The sequence below is a fragment of the Siphateles boraxobius genome, unplaced genomic scaffold (genome assembly GCF_051911475.1).
Source record: "Siphateles boraxobius isolate OS27281-9 unplaced genomic scaffold, OSU_SipBor_1 1, whole genome shotgun sequence".
Classification (NCBI taxonomy): domain Eukaryota; kingdom Metazoa; phylum Chordata; class Actinopteri; order Cypriniformes; family Leuciscidae; genus Siphateles; species Siphateles boraxobius.
In genome coordinates this window covers 24,663,170-24,682,844 of record NW_027508699.1, presented here as the reverse complement: position 1 = coordinate 24,682,844, position 19,675 = coordinate 24,663,170, and the positions used below count along the sequence as shown (strand labels likewise).

The following is a 19,675-nucleotide window of genomic DNA, read 5'->3' as shown; positions in this document are numbered from 1 at the left end:
CATTTCCTTTCATTTAAAACCCCCCGAGCCATCAGTAGTAGAAGTGTAGCCTGAGGTAAATAAGTGGAAGAGATGATTGTTGCTCCCCCTCACCGTAACCAGCTAAACTGAGGTCGACCTCCATACCTCTAAACGGGACAAAGAGGGTGTTTTCGAATTACACCGGGCGTTTGGATGGTATGGCTGAGTCGAACAGCGCGAGTTTTCCTCACACGACACCGAACGGGTCCAGTCGCCATGAGAAGAGTTTGGGTCTCCTCACAGTCAAGTTCGTTACTCTGCTTCAAGAGGCCAAAGATGGAGTGCTCGATCTCAAAGTGGTGGGTTAAAATACAATTACGAGTGGCGGAATGAATGAACGAAGAGAATGAATGAAAGTCAGCAGACTGTTCAGTGAGGACGTCTGTCAGGAATTAACGTTACACAAAGAAACTTTTACCTGAGTGGACTTTCGGCGAGTTTTGAGGCTCTTATATACAGAATTACTAAGTGTTTGGCTCGTAGGTAATTGCTATAAGTGTAGAAGAGCGAACAGAAATGGCGTGTTATTGTGTCAGAGGGACTTTTTAACTGAGACCCGTGGGGTTCTCGCAGCAGGTGTTTGTTACCTGACGCTTGAGGCAGCAGAGACGCACTGTGTGAATTCATTGGAGACCTTTTTTTTTTTTTTTTAGTGTAATCACCTGCTACTTTCCGCTAAAATGGTAGAAAATAGGGCCCTAAACTCTAAAAAAAAATTCAACAAATGGGAGTTGTTTAATAATGATTTAAATAAAAGATTTAAATAAAATAAAAAAATATTTATTGTTAAGATCTAAATCTAATTAGCTCTAGTTTGGGATCAGATGTAGTGTGTTGATATTGCTAGAATTGATTTTTTTTGTGCGTTAAAATATTTTATACGCTTTTTTATGTAGGCTATATTTATTTTTATACATTTGAGTTACAATGCAATCTGGTTGAATGCAAAATAATGAAAATTAGTTATTTCTGGGGTCACAATTTAAGAATTTTGCTTGTTTCGTAATTTTTTTGCGGTAACAATGTTGTTATTGTTATTATTTGGTAATTAATTTAATTAATTTAGCCTAGTTTTTTTTATTCTTATTTGTTTTATTAGTTCAGTTATTTTTAAAATGCATGAGCATGTGTGTCTCTGCTTTTAAAAATATAATGGGATACCAACGTGTGTAGTATTCATATAATGTGCACGTACATTTTGTTACTTTCCATTATATTCCCATCAACCATCATACAAGGACAGATGGGGTCAGTTTGACCAGCTCAAGCACACAAGTCCACATTTATCATGATGGACTCGTACTCCTCTGATAACAGTTGAGAGCTACAGTGATATCCCAACAACCCGAGCTGTCGTTATTTTTTGTTACAAGCTGTAAATTATATTAGGTCCCCTATATAGCCAGTTCCTCTCTTCTGATTGGACAGTCTCTGATAATGACATTGTGATTTTCATAGGCTGCAGACAGTTTGGCAGTCAAACAGAAGAGGAGAATCTACGACATCACCAATGTTCTGGAAGGTATTGGGCTCATTGAAAAAAAGACCAAAAACACTATTCAGTGGAAGTGAGTACAAAGATTAAAAGAGTTATTCATTTGCTACCAAATGTTGATTTGTATTGACACTATATTTATCAAAATTATTTTCTTTATGTGATTATACTGTATATGTATTTTGTGATGAGTGCATGCACCATGCATGCTCAGTATGGTACACTTCCTTTGCGTAATTCTCTGATGCAGTTGCTTTACCTCAATTAGGGGGGAGAGTTCTGGCTGCCAGCCTCAGGAAGTTCTCGAGCAGGTGGAAGTTCTCAAGGCAAATATTGCTGATCTGGAGATTCAAGAGAGAGAGCTGGACATGCAGAAAGCCTGTCTGCAACAAAGCATCAAGCACCTGAATGAAGACTCCTCCAGCTGCAGATATCCTTACTGTCAGTGTATGAGCCAGAAATAGTTGCGTTTTTCTTTTTCCTTGTTCTCATCTGATATTCTTCCATTTTTGGGTGGTTCCCCAGGTAATGAATAGTCCCAGAAAACGTCGTCATTGTCGGAGTGCACATAATTACATGTTGAATGCTATCCTTCCTGGTCCTTGTTGGGTATTTGTGTGGCCCTAGTCCAGTTTTTCCAGTCTCTAGTATACTGCGGTTCATCATGCTGAGTTTCATAACCCTCACCCCACCAGTTATTCCTCTTTGAATTAAACTTGAAGTGATTTACGTACAGTGCAGCCATCTCAAAACATACATTGCCATGGTATGAAGCCCCTAAGCAGGCATGATTATGGCAAAAATATAGGAGGGATATTTTTTTATTATTATTAATTAATCATAGGTTACTGTAAAGCTACGTCTTAGTTGGTGCTTATCTTGGCGAAAACCGAGTACAAATCAGCATGAAGTTTTAACATCTACTCTCTTGTAATGGAAATCATTACATTTGCATGGAAACTTTTATTCTCTTAGAAATATTCCCTTCCTCTGAGAAAATCTGTATCAGAGAATTTTCTTTGAAATGTACAAAAGGATTGGAGATACAATGCATTAGCCCTTGGTATATGTTCCTTAGCATTGTATACATACAGCTATGTGACACATGAGGACATATGTGATGCGTTTGGTGGGGATACTCTTCTAGCTATCATGGCACCATCAGGGACACAACTGGAGGTCCCAGTGCCGGAGATGGTATGTTACACCAACCTTGAGATAGTGCATAATTTATCCGTATTGTTTAAAGCAATTGCATAACAGTTTGAGTGTCAAAGTGGAAAAATGTTAAATAAAACATTTTCGTTTTGTACATTTCTATGTAAAAGGTGTTAAATATATTTTTTGTGTGTGATTTTTGTATATAATCTGAATATAATCTCCATGCCTTTTTGGTTGAATTAGGGCCACAATGGTCAGAAGAAATACCAGGTGAACTTGCGAAGTCACACGGCTCCCATCCAGGTGATGCTGATAAACAAAGAGACGAGCTGCTCCAAGCCTGTTGTGGTCTCCGTCCCACCTCTAGACGACATTTCTGCCATGCCGACTCCTCCTAGTACTCCAGCAGGCCTGCAGAGATTCCCCATCTCCTCAGCCGATCTCTGTGGTCTGAAGCGTGGGCCGCTCAAAAGCCCCGCTGCAGAGCACCAACTCACTCCGTCCTCCACGTCCCCCGATATGCACATGGGTACTGCTTTCATACTGGCCCCATTCCTTACTACGGGATTGATATTTATAGCACCAGTCATTGGATTGTTAAAAATAACCCATATATTTAACAATGAAAAAATTACATGCATCATCTTTAAATATATGTGATAATATATATTAAGAAACGTATATAAATATATATTTCCATTCAAAAGTTTGGTTGCTGTTTTTTTGGTGAACAATCTCGAATGCTTGCTAAAGCTGCATTTATTGATCAAATTTACATTAAAAAACAGTCATTTGTGAAATATTACAATTTAAAATATTTCTATTTTAAAATGTAATTTATTCCTGTGATGGCAAAGCTGAATTTTCAGCATCATTCACTGTATTCTTCAGTGTCACATGATCCTTCAGAAATCATTCTAATGCTGATTTGATGATCCAGAAAAAATTATCATTGGTGAACTTAAACTAATATATATATATATATTCAGGATTCTCTGATGAATATGAAGTTAAAAAGAACACTTTGAACTGAATAAAATAATTAATTTCTCTAGAAAAAAGGAAAGGAAAAAAAGTTTTCTTGTACAGTATTTTAATGATTGATGTTAGTTACAATTTCTACTTTTTTTTTTTTTTTAAAGAATGCCACCCTGAGTCTCCTGCCAGTCAGTGTTTGCTGATGCAGGGCTCTCTTGGTGGACCTGAAGAACAGCAGAGGGACATGGGTGGTCAGGATCTGCAGTCCATGCTGGAAGAAATGAGGGATGAGAGAGAAGGTAACATGGATGCCATTATAGCAACAACAAAAAGATAGTGTGATATTTTTGTATTTTTAAGTGAACTTCAAGGAGATGCATCTCTTAATTTACACTTCCCCTTTTTTCCTTTTCCTCCAGGTGTTTCTAACCTCATTGATGAATTGATGTCTTCAGATGGTAAGCTCTTTAAAAATATATTTTCCAGCCATTTATTTGTGTCAGTGTTGGCCTTCTGCACAGCCCCCTTGTGGCCACACAGAAAAGCTTCCTTTGGTTATATTTGTTCTGACTTAAAGCAGTTCACTGTTGACCTCATCAATTAATCATATAGCTAGCAGTGCATATCAATCTTTTAAATATGTCCTGACTCCTGACAAAACAGCTGAGTGATGGTTCTTCTCAAGGCTTCTTTCTCCTATGCTTACCAGTTTCTCTCTATCACTTTGGCCTTTGGCTTGTTGTGTTATGACATTGATCCCTGTTATGCAGTCATGAGATCACTGTTATGGGCAACCTTTTTCGACATCGATAGTAAGAAATACTTAAGCGCTAAATTAGCATAGACAAATGATTTCTGAAGGATCATGTGCCACTGAAGACTGGAGTAATGATGTTGGAAATTCAGCTTTGCCATCAAAGGAATAAATTACATTTTAAAATGTATTCAAATAGAAAACAGTTCTTTAAAATTGTAATAATATTTCACTATACTGTTTATAATGTATATCATAAGGTTAGGTTATAAATGCGGCCTTGGTGGGCATAAGATAGTTCTTTCAAAAACATTGACAACCTCAAATTTTTGAACAGTAATGTATGGATTGATACCTCCTGATTTTTTTTTTTCCATTTTTTTTTTGTAAATGCTTATCGGATTAACTCAATCTGTGATAACTTTTTTTGTGTGTTTACCACTGTAGTTTTCCCCTTACTAAGACTATCACCTAACCCTGGTGTGGATTACAATTTCAACCTTGATGACAACGAGGGAGTCTGTGACCTTTTTGATGTGCAGATTCTTAATTATTAAAGCAACCACACCAGTTGACACATGCTTTCATAGGACAAAAGCAAAGGTAATGAGTCCCCCATTCACCCCCCCCCCCCCCCCCCCCCACTGCCAACGGCTGCATTCCTGCCTCAGCTCCTGCTCCTTGAACCTTGGCTTGCACTCAGTTTCACATTCATTTACATTTCATCCTTAGCTTAGGTTTGCAAGTCATTAAAAGCTTTATCCTGTCTGCCTTCAACCATGACTAATATTTAAGAGGAAGAGAGAAGAAAAGAAAAACTCCTCCCACCTAAACTTTAGACACTTGTGTGTCTATTGTCGTTTTCTTTGATACAGTCGTTAGTTTGTTTTCAGTTTTGTGACTTCACTCATTGTTCCTGATGAGTGATGGTGTAATTCATAAAGGTAAATGGAGGGCAGTTTAAATGTAATCTGAGAAATCAAAACCACCCAAACATGACACGTTGTTGGAACATGTGCCTTTAGATCATCTTTTTGTTCTTTGTTTTTGCCCTTTCTGTGCCACCCTGTCTTATTGTTCATGATACTTTATAAAGGGTTCTAACTTTATCTTCTTAGCACATATTGTAAGCAGGAGCTCTACAATGTGACATGAAAATGTATAATATAATTTAACAGCTCACACAACATTTGAGTGGCTTGATTATTTGTCTATTTAATCACAACACTAATTATTTGTATGTTGGTTAGTTTTGTAGTCTATTGATGGAAACACTGACACTCAACTGTGCATATTTATATTGGAGTTTACTTTGTACTGGAGTTTTTTTTTTTTTTTGGTTTGTCTTTGTAACTGACTGTCATGTTGGAATATTACTATGTTGTTCACCTTGTTGTGAAATGCTAATTAGATTATTTTTTTTTATATTGTAATCCTATTGCAAATTGCAATCCTACCTAATTTAAAAGGGGAATTAATATAATTTGTACTGTAGTGTTCTTGGTTTAGAGGACATAAAGATGTTAAACTGCCTTGGATAATCTTTGCTTATACATTCCACAAGATTGTGCCTTATGCAGTTTTTTTTCTATTATTGTAAGTAACTTTATTTTCTCTGTATAGGTTTTCTAATCAAGAGCAATGTTTTTGTTCTGTTGCACTTTTTTTAACCAAAGTTTTATATATGTAAAAATCTATATATATAAAAACACTTGCTTTTGCTCATATATTGTGATCATTTATGTTTTGTGTGGAATCTCGTCTTGAAGAAGAAACGTATTTGTTTGTAACACTGCAATATAACACATATAAAGCATTCTTTTGGGTTGTCAAAATCTATCCATCAATTCCTCTTTTACCTTATTTTCAGTACATCTCTCAATCTTTTCCCCCGTCTTTTTCTTTTACTTAAAATACACATAAAGCATTGGTAATTTTAGCAACAGTTTTTAAAATGAAGACTCAACTTACAGAAAATGTAATGCTCTTTTTAAATAGACCAAAGATTGTGGCCATAACGAACCAGAAGGGGTAGCAAAAACATACCTCAAAACTCAAAAAAGAAAAGTGTAGCAAAGAACTGTTTAACCATAGAAAGCCAACTCTATCATACATCTTTAATGTTTTTGTAAAGTATTTTATTCTGTATTGTATTGTATTAAATTGATATTATATTTTTAATATTTCAAGATAAACATTTACTATTACTAGATAGACATAATATGTATGTATCAAATATACAACAGGCACAATTAAAATGAGAGAGCATTGATCTAATTTAGACTGTATTTACAACTGTATTTTAATTAAGTAGTCTTTTAATGTTATAAAAATCCCATTGATTTACTTTACAAGCTGTCAGAATTACATCTTACTTTTTGCCCATATGTATAACAATATCTGCTTTTTTCAGGTTTTTTCCTTCTCTCGTGTGCGCCATTTTCTCAATACAATATGGGCCATAAAAGCCCATATCGAATATCAGAAAAAACTTTTTCTAAAATGTTCTAACTTTTGTCTAAATCTTCAATAAACTGTTCAATCAACCTGTATTCCTTGCCGGAGAGTCTTTTCAGTGATTTTTGGGACCCTGTGAGTATGCGGAAAGATCCCATGTGTTTGTTTGGATTGTGCAGCTGGAGTTAATACAGATGCTATATCAACCCTGTGACCTATAGGCATTGGCCAAGATTGATCTTGATTGCTGCTCTGTTTCTCCTCAAATTCTTTAAAGCATTTTTGAACATTTTAAAATGATAAATTTCTGTATGATTGAAGAACAAACTGCATGGACACATTTAAATTGGAAAAGGTGAAAATATTTAAAAAAAAAAAAAGACCTAATCTAAATGCTAATCTTGGTTTGATATTCATCCACAGAGCATTTATTTCAGAAATATAAATAAATGATATCTGGACTGAAATACTCGATTCTGATTGTGATTGGTAAATAGCGGCATTTATTACACGGCTCTGTGGAAGACTTGATTCTGATTGGTCAATCGCACCATCTAGTGTTATGTAAGCGTGATTTTTTTCCCCAAACCACTTCAGCGGAAATCCCGCCCTGCAGCCGATTCTAAAGTTTTCATTGGTCATGTCAATCACTGTACTGATTGCCTACACCAAACACTGATCCCTAAACCTACCCGTCACTGTAACCTAAACCAATGAAATCGGCTGCAGGGCGGGATTTCCGCTGAAGTGGTTTGGGAAAAAAAATCACGCGTTATGTAAAGGCAGGAACACACCAAGCCGACGCCGACGAACTAGGGCTGATGAAAGCCGATTGTGTTGTCGCCTCGCGTCGGGGTAAAAAGCTGTACTTGAACACACCGAGAGAACTACTGCCGACTGTTAGCTAGAATGCGCGTTCTGCGACTGCGTGTGAATGAGACAACTTTCTATTTCTGCAGATATATTCATCTATATTCGACATTCAAAAAGAGAAACCGACGCTGCAGGCTGCAGATAACGTTAAACAAACCATAAACAAAACAGAGCGTGCTTAGCGTTTTGAATATCAATCATGTTAAACACTTTCTTTACTCCACTCATGATAATATTTAAATATTTGCCAAGGAACACTAGTGTAAGATGACGTAACATAACAGCAGCCTTCTATCTGTACCGTTTTGACTTTGCTCTCTGTTTTGCTATTATTTTCGTGCACTGACTCGTTCACTAAGCTGAACAGCCAATCAGAGTTCTCTCTCTCACCGACGGCCCGACGCCGATTTAACATGGTCGAATGGGCTGTTACAAAGCCGACGAGGACCAGTTTCAGCCGACGGTGCGGAACACACTGAGAAAACTTAGTGGGCCGACGCACAAAAATCGCCCGACGGCCGACCGTCGGCTTGGTGTGTTCCTGCCTTAAGGGATAATGTAGAGCGAGGCAGTTGTTATAGCGAATGCAACCCCGACAGCTTGATAAGAACCCTGACGCAAATCAGCCTGGTCTTGAATCAGCCTGGAGGAGTTGTATTCGCTATAACAACCGTATCGTTCTACATTATCCCGCTTATTACATGGCTACCAAATATCAATAATTTGACACAAAATATTGATTTAAAAGGAGCTTATTGATTTAAAAACGATTGTATTGCTCCAGAGTGAACAGAACTGTGTCCATGGCAACGCTCTGCTTTTCATGGCACCGGTGTGTTAACGTTATACTTAATTCAACCAATCCATGTAGTAATCCCCGATAACAACCAACAAACACTAATAACACTCTCGTCCGGATTTCTATCACTGAAGTCGCTGGAAGTTTTGTGTTTGATGAGCTAATAAAATATTAAAAGTCAGTAAAGTCAATATTTTGTGTAAAGTTATTTAATTAGCCCCATGTCATATTATATCTGACATGGGGCCGTTATTTTGAAATCGAAAGCGAGGCTCCGGTATGAAGAAAACCGGAAGTGTCGCCTTTAATCATAGGAGAGTCGCGAATGCGATGGCGTATAGTTGAGTTTAATGTAGAAAATAGTTATTCTAACAATGTACATACATTTCTTTCATACTTTAGACTATATACAGTGAAAATCATTTATAATTTTTTTTCAGAAAGTAAAAAAATAAGCAGGAACGAACTATATCTATATATCCTATATTGGATATTAATCCAATGGTGTAAATCGCGGCAGCAGCAGGTTGGTAGTCCAAGGCATTGTTGTTTATCTTTACTTCCGGGGTTCTTTTCGATTTCAAAATAACGGCTGCGTGTAATAAGCGTAGGGCCTATATCCTGGACTCGCTCTCCTGTTTCATGAAAACCCAGCTTCTGCCATTTTATGACGATTGTTTTGTACACTGTAAAGGATTATATTACAAATAGGTAAAATTTTAAAAATTTAATCTCAAATCAATATCTCTTATCCTCATAAATTATTTATGTGGCGAAATGCCGTATAATAACTTATTATAATAATAATAATAATATAACTTATAATAAGTGGTATGTATGAGACTGTACCGTAACCTTTAAATGCTTGAACTTGCCTCTTGCTAGCAACTGCTTTTTCGACAGAAGCTTTGCATTTAACGAGCTAATGAAATATTTCAACTCAGAACTCTTCAACTCTTTATTTACTTAAGTGGCAAGTAACGTTAGCCGTGTAATAAGCAGGATAATTTACATCCAGCCGGTTGTTATTGCAGAATAAACCCCAGCAGGGTGATCAGGACCCTGACGCAAAGTGCACATTATCCCTTACATAGTGGTCTTATTTAACTTTTTCCCCGCCACTGATTGTTTAAAAAGTTGCCAGCCGCTGCCAGCATTTCTGACAATTTTCACAAAACTGTCATGACCCCCAGAATATTTTGTTGTTTGAATATCTGAACACGCAATATATCAAAGAAAGAGGTCCTATATGCTAAAAAAGGTTTTATTCTAGCTTCATGGATTCTTTGTTATCAACACTTGCATGTGAGTAAAGTGTCATAAAAAGCAGGCATTTTGAACAAAAAGCTGAGAAAACCACGTTCTACAATGCTTTTATCGCTTGTTTTTGCTCCTTTTTTGCCTGTGTTTTGATCCAGAGATTTTGTACTCATTCAGAAGTTGCGTAATTTAGCCCCCCTATAACAGTGAAAACACGGGAAGTCCGTATTGCTTCAATGGTGGGGAAGCGTTGTCTCATAAATGACTGAAAATTCTGGCATTAGCAGGGAAAGAGTTAAATTAATATTAATAATGGTGTGTTCAAGTCATTCCGTAAAGATCATATTTACGAGTTGAATGCACATGAATGCTAGCACATTATAAAATGGGAAACTCTGAACTTAAAGTTTCCGACTTAAAGGACAAGTTCGGTATTTTACACTTAAAGCCCTGTTTTAAGATCGTTTCTGATGAAATAGAACGGTTAAGATTGAAATTTGGACAAATGCTACTGTCTCGAGAATTTTCGGTTTCTGTGATAGCACCCCACCTAGGTTTCATAGGGGCACTAGAACAATCATTCATATAAACGCATTAAACTTTAGTTTACAAAGACGTGAAACTCACGGAGTGGTCTGGGGTGTTCACTGATATGCTCACACAAAAATCGCTGCCAAAGATAAACCCTACCTCACAGAACATCAATGGACAATAAGTCAATGGAGTTGGACAAAAACTACGATAAAACCTGTTGGAAGCATCTTTTGCAGCGATTTTGGTGTGAAAACCATTGTGGGGGGGGGGGGGGGGGGGGGGGGTGATAATACAGAAAACGAAAATTCTCGTGCCAGCAGCATTTGTCCAAATTTCAATCTTAACCATTCTATTTCATCAGAAACGATCTGAAAACAGGGCTTTAAGTGTAAAATACTGAACTTGTCCTTTAAGTTGGGGGCGTGTCAGTGAACAATATGGCGGACGCTGGATGCAATCCACATCTGGTAATGCGGAAGTGATCGATTCATGTGCAAGATCTACGAATCATTTGTCACTATAGATATATAACTAACAAAGGTCAGTAAACGGTAGAACTATTTGCTTATGATTGTGATAATTAAAATAATATGATAAATGGCAGTGTGCAATAGGCCTATCAGGCAGCATAATGTACTGTTTTAAATAAAAACATTAAAAACAATTGATGTACATTCTTTGTTTGTCATTAAGTAGAGTAAAGAATTTCACAGAATTTATTGTAGAAAGGTATGTAGCTGTCTTGCTCTGACTAATGTGACTTGAATGCACCTGATGTCGTAAATGCAATTTCCCAACTTGTAAATATGAAGTTCCCAGGAGAACTTGAATGCACCATCAGTCAGCTACTAGTACGGGTGATGTCTCTCGTTTCACTCTGCTGACTTGTTCATTTTTTGTTCTTTTTCGTAGAAATGTTTCATCTCACTTTTTACTGCAATGAAAAATTAGCCCACTCTTCTGCTTAAAATACTGCCTTTCTTTACTAAAAACAAAGCCACTTTATTTACATATTTGCCATAGGACAGATGGTGCAAAGCCTCAACAGGGTGGTAAACATTCTATACCATCTCCTTCACTATGTTCAAATGGAAAAAGTACTGGTGTCTTGGGACTGTGAATGAGAATTCAAGGAGATATTCACTTCTTGTTGCTCTCTAGCGTGTGCCAACCTTCTCCCCCTGTCTCCAAAGTCTTTGGCACACTTCAATACATGCTGTCTGAAGGAGGAACCGATGAAAGTGTACAGAACAGGATTTAGACAGCAGTGTGTCAACGCCAGGCTCTCTGTGATCTGAGTAGCCCTATCCAGCTCCTTACTAACCCCACAGTGAGTAACAAACGTATACATGATGTCAACGGCCCGGCAAACCTTCACCACATTGTAGGGCAGCTGCGTGACCACAAAGACTCCCACCATCGCCAGCAGCACACGGATGGACCTCCACTTCCTCCACCTCCTCTCCTGAGGGAGCTTCAATAGGGCTCGGCCTACACAGGTGTAGCAGAACAACATCACTAACAAAGGTAGCAAGAAGCCTATCATGACCTCCACCACCTCCAAACTAGCTTTAGCCCTGAGCGCCATGTCTGACGGATACATTGCAATGCAGCTTTTTTTATGAGGAAGCTCTCTGACCGCTGAAAACACCAAATCAGGGACTCCAAGGAAAAATGCAATGGTCCAGACCACCAGACAGAGTTTTCCACAATGCTTCTTTTGAAAAGCGCACGCAAGGCCTCTGTTTCTGACTCCCGGTGTCAAAGCCAGATACTGATCCATGCTGATGTGGGCCAGTAGCATCATGCTACAGGTGAAGTTGATGGTGTACAGAGCAGATACGAGTTTACAGACGGTGACCCCGAGCTTCCAGCCTTGGACGGCATCTGCGGCCCAGAAGGGCAACGTTAGGAGCAGCAAAAGGTCTGCCACAGCCAGGTGAAGTATAAATGTGTCAGTCATCGTTTTCAGTTGTTTGCAGTACGCGTACACCGCCACAACCAGAGCGTTCCCTGCTAAACCTAGCACCAGAGATAACCCAAAAACAGCTGGGAGGAAGATCCTCGCGAAGGAGCGCACGTCGCCCTTCTCACAGATGGTCTGATAATCATCGTAGCTGAAGTTGGAGCTGTTGTTTTCGTACTCGGGGTAGTCAGAGTAATGTTCCTCTAAGATCTCCATTCTTCCTTTAAAGCTCTGAAATTGAAAACAATGATTAGTTTAAATGTTTTTAGTTTTTATTTGCAAAAAGACATAGCCATTATCAAGCAGATGTAGTGTTGATGTTTCTTCCAGAAAAGCAGAGAAAAAGCATATGGCTACCAGACCGTTTTATTGCTGCAGGCGTGTAACAGCACCTTCATTCCGAACATTCCCACTCGGCTTTTATCAAGTGCCCTTTTGCATGCTTAAAATCACAGATAAACTGAAACTAGAGATGCATATCAGTTAAGCTTTGGAAATCCTTTCCAGGTTTCCTGTGTAATCCAACATGTGCTTAAAACAAGTTTGTTTCTCTTTAAACATCTCCCCTTCCATAGAAAGAGTGTTTTTAAATATATATATATATATATATATATATATATATATATATATATATATATGAAAAAGTGGAAATCGTAACATCTTTGATTCTTTATATTATCAAATTTTATCAAGCAGAAGTTCTGGAAACAAATGTTTTCACAAATTTTTGACATCATACTGAACCCAAACATGTTATTTTCCGTAATTTGGAACATTAAGCAACACTGATCTGATAAATACTATAATTATGCGAATAAGTGCTATAATTATTTTCAAATAACAGATTTGCACATTTTAATACAGTTCATGTCAATTTATCTTAATGTTCGCACAATTGCATACTTTCTGTTCAAGACTTATCTCACAAATAGTGTGCAATTTTAGTAGCCAACATCTGGATCATATTAAACTTCTATCTAAAAACAAAAGAATTCTCTGAAACTGATAATACAATGTTTCTCTTACCTTGTAAGATTCTAGGTTTTGCCCTAAGGCTGAGTAGATTGTTTCTGTCTGCTCTTCCTGTGAGAACGGAGTGTGTTTACTATGACTCATGCATGCAGAGCTTTACTCCCACACCTCACCATACTGTGAACGTATCTGTTCTAATGTGCGTCTCCAGCAACTGTCCACAGACATGCCTTTAAATTAGAGTGCATATGGGATACATGTAATGCACAGCCACAGCATATTTATTTGAAACCTTTACTCTTTGAATATGTTCATTTAGAATATTCTTATGCATACACATTATTTTTTTTGTGTATTTTTGTTAAACAAATTCTTTTTTTAAATTCTGCTATAGGTTGGTCAGAACTGCTTTTTTTTGTTGAGAAAAAGGTGCTGGTGAATTTTATTTGTAGTCTAACATCTGTTCATTGTATATACCTGTGTAAGAGCAAGTTGTTGCTCTTTCATGGTTGCGTGTTGTTGCTTTTTTGGGTTCAGTGTGAAGGCAGTGGTACTGCATACTTGTCTCATTGTGATTGCATACAAAATGTAATTTTAGATGCCTAAATAGCAACAAAGTGAAATGCACAGGAAATAGTTTGGTGTAATTATCAAGGATTATGCAGATAAGGAAGAAAGGGTGCTGCTTTTCTGTTTAATTTGGACCGCCAATGTGTTTTGACAAGTTTTGGCAAGAAACATATTAAATTTGCATGTTTCTTCAGGCTAACAACTTTTCTGGCACATTTAACTGGCAGAACCACTCAGATATAAAAGAGGATTGATAGTTATGCAGTTCACATCTCACAGAATCCATTAACACTCACATAGCTTCTCAGACTATTTATGCTTGACAATATCAACATGTCATTCTTTTCATTCTTCACTACTCCCTTAAACCCCACAATACAGCCACACCTCTATGGAAAGTTATACACAATAAAGAGTGACATTTAAACACAAATTCTTTATTTGAATTAAGAGATAAAGATCAACAGACATCAAATAAACATTGTGAAAAGCCAAACTGGCTGGAGTGCTCATCACTTGGGTAAACACTGCTCCCTAGTGATACCTTTTAGACTTGCAGAAATTGGAGAATCCATTTCAGATTATTACTTAACTAAATATACTTGGAGAAAAAGAAGAAAGCTATAGAAAGATAAATGATTACTTTCACAAGCATAACCTGAGGCCAAAACGCTCTTTATGAAACATGGTGTTGCTCTATTATGCAATCCCGAATTTTCCTGATTCCGGGAACCTGTAAGGAGAGAACATCTGTTAAGCCTATATAAATTTTTTTCATATTATGTAAATATGTTACAATGTGTTACCTTGGAAGGAGCCTTGAAAGTCTTTTTCCTTCGGCACCTTCATCCCTTTTGACACGGGCAGTCTCCTGAGTTGGGCAAATGATAACTTCAGTGTAAAGCAATTCAGTGAATATCTTTAATATAGTGTGTTAAAATGGCACGTTAACAGGGTGATCCGAGGATAGAGAATACCATGGGAATTTGAGGAGGTCCCTTTCCTAAAAGGCTGTTAAATCCCGGGGGCCGTTTTCTCTGTTTGTTCTTGCTTTTGTTCTGCCTCTTGGTGCGATAAACCTTTAATTGAGATGAGGAGTTCAGTGTAAAGTCAACATAATTCTAGATTATAAAATCATTAAACTGGTGAATCTTGGGTTGATAATTATTTATAACTAAACACTTTTCTCCATTTACCTATAGTCTTTATATTATTTCACTATTTATATTTTAATGGCTTAAGAGAGGAGAGTGAATATGCATCGTCTTCTAAAAGGGTGAAAGCTCCTGGACGTAGCCTTTTTTCTCTATCAATCTTGCCATCCTCCTTTAGATCATTAAAAAGAATGAAAATATAAATTTTCTGGTGACATGTTTTATATGACAATGTCTGCATTAAACAAGTATGGGGCAGATATAGCTGCAGGTGAAATCTTTAAATGGTTATTTTGTAATGTATGTACATACTACTGGCATTTTAGTAGTCATCTAAGAGAGAGCTTGATTATGGCTTGATTATCATCCACACCCTGTAGGGTTATTTCATTGTGAAACAGCAGCAGCTGGAAAAATCATCTCACAAGTTGTGCAATAGCACAAGCTTTATTAGATACGTACACTTGATGGAACAACAACTTCTTTCTTTGCTGAATCTTCCTTCCCTGTGGAGACAGTCTGTCGTCGTACTCTGTTCATCTTTTAAAAAAAAAAATATCATTGTTAAAAGAGTAATTATGAAAAAAAATTAAATGTAATTTTGTTACCAGTCAGCATGGTTATTGTCTATCATTACCTCAGTCAAAAATGCTTAATAATGACTTCCATGAATGAGCTGCATGAAATTAGGTCATTGATGCATTCTATCACTTTTGCGAAAAAATAAATGAAAAAATCATGCCACAAGAAAAAATGCCCCTTAAAGTGATAGTTTGCTCAAAAAATAAAATTCTGTCATCAATTACTCGCCCTCAAGTTGTTCCAAACCTGCATGAGTTTTTTTCTTCTGCTGAAAACAAAAGAAGATATTTTGCAGAATGTCGGTTACCAGTTGATGGGACCCCATTGACTTACGTAGTATTTTTTTTCCATACTATAAAAGTTAATGGGGTCTATTCTTCAAAATATCTTCTTTTGTGTTCTGCAGAAGAAAGAAACTTATACAGGTTTGGAACAACTTGGGTGAGTAAATTATGACAGAATTTAAATTTTTTGGGTGAACTATCCCTTTTAAACGTCCCTTTAACTCCAGTGATTGACCTCAGTAAAGTACTGCCAGTAAAGTTTATCCCTCACCTCAGGCTGATGAAGATCCGGCTCTTCAAAAGAAAGAGGAATTTCCACGCTGTTATCTGTCTCGACTTCCCCATGGAGACTGGAGATGAGTAGGCTGAGACACAACAGCCCTAGCTGCACACTACCCTTCATCGTGCTACTTTCTGCAGTCCAAGTGCACTTCATCTCCAATTTATACTTACACAATCACTACCAGATGTCCAAAAAAGGGGCAGTAACATTTTCCCTGACGAAATGTTTTGAAATACACTTGCATGTTTGAACAACAAAACACCCTACTTAGGCATGTAATGATCTGCTGTCTAATACTGGCAAACAAGATGATTTATTATTCGAGTGATTTGTGTGGCTGAGGGGCTATATATCTCTTAAGGCTGTGTTTTGTCATCCAACTTTCGGTCTTGCTATTGATTTATAAACTTCATTGCAGGAAAATAGATGACGGAATACAATTTTTTCCTGAAACGAAGGATGTCAGTCTCAGAATGGGTGGTGAAAAAGAGCGAGGAGGAGGAAAAACTCAGGGTACTTAGCCCTTTATGTGCCATTGTTTTCCATCCAGCTGACTGGATGTACATGTGACCAAGCTTAAGTCTGAAAATGCAAGAATATTAACTTGCCTTACAGTCTGAATTTTCAGATTAGTGGCATGGACTGTAGGAATAAGCATCAGCAAAACAGGGCGTCTCTGCTGAAACCAGACTAAGATGGTTTGTTGGTTTTAGCTGGTTTAAGCTGGTTCCTAGTCTGACCAAGTGACCAAAACTCATATAAAATTATTACAACAACATCCAACTGATGAATTAACCAACTGATCAAGACCAGAAATTGAGCTTAGGATGATTTTAGAATCAGAATCACAATCACTTTATTGCCAAGTAGTGCTTTCACACACAAGGAATGTGCTTCGGTAACAAGATGCTACCATGACTGCTATAATCAGCGCCAATCTTGAGAAAAATACAGCATGACATGAGGAGAGGTGAGGAGAAGAAAAAAAAGGCGACCCCCAGACTATGCTCCTGTCAGGAGTACAGTCTGGGAACAGGAAAAAACACCTCAGCAACATTAGCACATAAACAGTACAATCTACAACATGAACAAGACATTGCAACACGTGTGGGGAGTGGGGGATGGAGTTAGTCCAGCCCAGGCAAGCAGTCGTCCGGTCCTGGAGCCATTATGGCGCTGGTCACAGACCCCGCCTGTCAGACTGGGGGTACGAAGTGTCGAAGGCGGGGGATGGGGTGTGGGGGGGATGCATATTTGTGTACATGTAAGTTCATGTGTGTGTAGGCCTGGAGAGAGTTGCTAAGCCAGCACCATAATCTAGGAGCCTCAGTCCGCAGGATTGTCATAGCGATACACAGCAAGTTGCCATGGAGACAACCTTGATCAGGTCCATACAAAGTCAACAATCACCAGGTGTCTGGGGAGTCAGGGAAGGAACGCAAGAGTGGCTCACTGCAGTGCTCTTCCGGGAGAGTTGTTGTTCCAACAGCGGCCTTGGCCAAGGCTAGTGCTGGTAGGGGGGTGCCGAAACAGATAAGATTGGGATTGTTTGGTCTTCGGGCGAGTAGCCGCATTCAATTTACACAGGCTATTCTCCTGGTCCATTTTGGTCTCTGAAACGATCCATTTGCCTTTGCAAAGCTGTGAGCTTCTCCATGATGTTATCCATATAGTGGTTCATAGTCACAGTCTGAGTGCTGACAGCTCTGCCCACCGCTTCAATCATGACTGGCAGCCTTGTGGGGCTTTGGACAGCTGTCACCGTCTTCTTAATTCCTCGATAAACCAGGGCAATGCCTAATCCAATCAGCAGAAGACCTGTTATCATGGTTCCGAATAGGTAGATATCTTCAACGTCCTCCACGGAAAGAGCCGCCAGACACACGACCCGCCACTTATCCCACGCGTCCATCGTGTAGCCAGCTGCGAACCTCCCGGCAGGGCAGGCAGGGTCCCCCGAACCCAAGCTCCTCGTCCAGAAGATAGGGTCAATTGGGTTGAGAGACCAGTTGATCAAATCCATCATTTCTTGGTTTTGGAGAGTAGTGCTGCGAGAGTCTCTTAAAGTACAAGACAGTAGACTAGACGTGACGAGAGAAGCAAAGCAGAAGAGGTAAGGGGAGGGAGAGGGAGAGAAAATGCGACCGCCTTAGTTGAGAGCCAAGAGGGAAAGGACTGGTTTTAGACTGGTTTAAACATCGATTAACTGTGAAGATGTTCTTTAATAAGTGCAAAATTATTTTGATGTGTTAAACTGCCTGGGTGGGTCTCTAAATTGGTAATTTTTGTTGTTTGTAAACTTTATATTACCAGGATAGCATCTTTTTGAGATAAAATCTCTTTTAAAAAGTGACAGCAAAGAACACAAGGCAACATAATACTAGGCTAACAGTCAAAAAAAATAATAATATAAATCATGCACTATAATATAAATGAAAAATTTGTAAATCAAATCACGTATAGGCTACAAACAAACAAAAAAATGAATACATCAATTAATCGTATCATATCATCATTATTGTTTATGGTAAAAAAATTACCAATTGTTTGGATTAATTCAAATCAGGCCTATTTTTAATTAATGTTAGCCTACTAATCTTTTTACAACTAACAAGCTATTCTCAATATGGTATCAGCGGCCGTTCAACACGTCGAAAAAGTGGATTAGCAGCACTGTTGCAGCACCGCAGTCTCCTAGTTAACCGGAGGTCGGCAGATTTTAGGTCTCGTGGTCGTAAATGGTATGAGACCACAGCAGGTACACGCGCCCGCTACGCACGCGCTCTGTTTTTGTGCCTTTTCACTTCAGACACTCTTGAATTTCTTTTTTCAAACTAGTCAAAAGGTTAAGTTCGAACATGTCCGAAAGACACTGAAATCCGACCGTATTGATTTGAAGCGGTCTGCGGACATTTATAATGATTTGGTCTTCACGTCTTGACAGCTTGGCAGTCGCTGGTCGAAGAAAGCTGACGTGAGAGACTGAGGTGAAGAGACGCGACGGTAAGTTTCGCATCTAAACTAGTTCTTCCCAATATAGCCTAACAATTATATGTATCCACTCCAGTATTTTTTTTTTCAAATTATTATTATAGGCAGATTTTATATAAATGTGCCTACATGATTAGTCGTATTACAGCAAATAAAGCCTGTGATAACTTTAAGCTGTCTCATGAATAGACCACCTGCATCTTGTAGAAAAGTGGTTTGCCATCCAAACTCAGCAGGAACAGCTTGTTATGATCATACTGTAGCCTAGTCTGTTTATTTCTGAGAGCTTGACGTCGACCTAAGCAGTCTCAAAGTCGGGTTTAAAGGGACAGTTTACTCAGAAAATAAAATTCTGTCATCATACTCACCCTCATGTTGTTCAGCATGTTGCATTTTCTTCTTCTGTGGAGCACAAAAGGAGACGATAAGCAGAATGACAGGTTCAGGCAGCATTCATTTCATGGTGTAGGCTGAGGTTAATGCATTGACACTTTCTGACAGATTAATTGTAGCTATACTGTAGCTCATGGGCAAAAGCTTT

At 38.2% G+C, this 19,675-nt stretch overlaps 4 protein-coding genes across 13 annotated transcripts in view; 2 read left to right on the top strand and 2 right to left on the bottom strand.

Moving 5' to 3' along the window:
* The first annotated feature begins 1 nt into the window (after position 1).
* On the top strand, positions 2-6,961 carry e2f5 (E2F transcription factor 5). The gene is made up of 8 exons (XM_077230448.1): positions 2-320; positions 1,480-1,589; positions 1,785-1,946; positions 2,605-2,713; positions 2,921-3,206; positions 3,820-3,954; positions 4,075-4,113; positions 4,857-6,961. The coding sequence occupies exons 1-8, from the start codon at positions 180-182 to the stop codon at positions 4,964-4,966; spliced, it is 1,092 nt and encodes a 363-aa protein (XP_077086563.1). The 5' UTR covers positions 2-179; the 3' UTR covers positions 4,967-6,961.
* Positions 6,962-11,290: 4,329 nt separating this feature from the next.
* On the bottom strand, positions 11,291-19,576 carry ackr4a (atypical chemokine receptor 4a). Of its 3 annotated transcripts, none has more exons than XM_077230418.1 (2): positions 19,503-19,576; positions 11,291-12,529 (listed from the first exon to the last, which is right to left on the bottom strand). In XM_077230418.1, exons 1-2 carry the CDS (start codon positions 19,518-19,520, stop codon positions 11,417-11,419), a joined length of 1,131 nt encoding a protein of 376 aa, XP_077086533.1. In that variant the 5' UTR covers positions 19,521-19,576; the 3' UTR covers positions 11,291-11,416. The 3 variants fall into 3 exon arrangements, with proteins under 3 accessions (XP_077086533.1, XP_077086542.1, XP_077086523.1); XM_077230427.1 differs by lacking the exon at positions 19,503-19,576 and adding an exon at positions 19,329-19,386; XM_077230408.1 differs by lacking the exon at positions 19,503-19,576 and adding an exon at positions 13,325-13,516.
* Positions 14,262-16,317, bottom strand: LOC143738322 (uncharacterized). Its single transcript, XM_077230436.1, has 5 exons — positions 16,132-16,317; positions 15,457-15,534; positions 14,818-14,919; positions 14,647-14,711; positions 14,262-14,573 (listed from the first exon to the last, which is right to left on the bottom strand). The coding sequence occupies exons 1-5, from the start codon at positions 16,294-16,296 to the stop codon at positions 14,540-14,542; spliced, it is 444 nt and encodes a 147-aa protein (XP_077086551.1). The 5' UTR covers positions 16,297-16,317; the 3' UTR covers positions 14,262-14,539.
* The window catches only part of myripa (myosin VIIA and Rab interacting protein a), a 42,975-nt gene continuing 42,103 nt past the window's right edge, over positions 18,804-19,675 (top strand). For 5 of the 8 annotated variants that reach the window (XR_013203882.1, XM_077230392.1, XM_077230370.1 and 2 more), the window contains exon 1: positions 18,865-19,146. The gene's annotated coding sequence lies outside the window, so the exon portion shown is untranslated. Of the gene's footprint in view, positions 19,147-19,675 lie in introns of all 8 variants that reach the window. The other 3 variants (XM_077230353.1, XM_077230343.1, XM_077230378.1) reach the window with 2 other exon arrangements.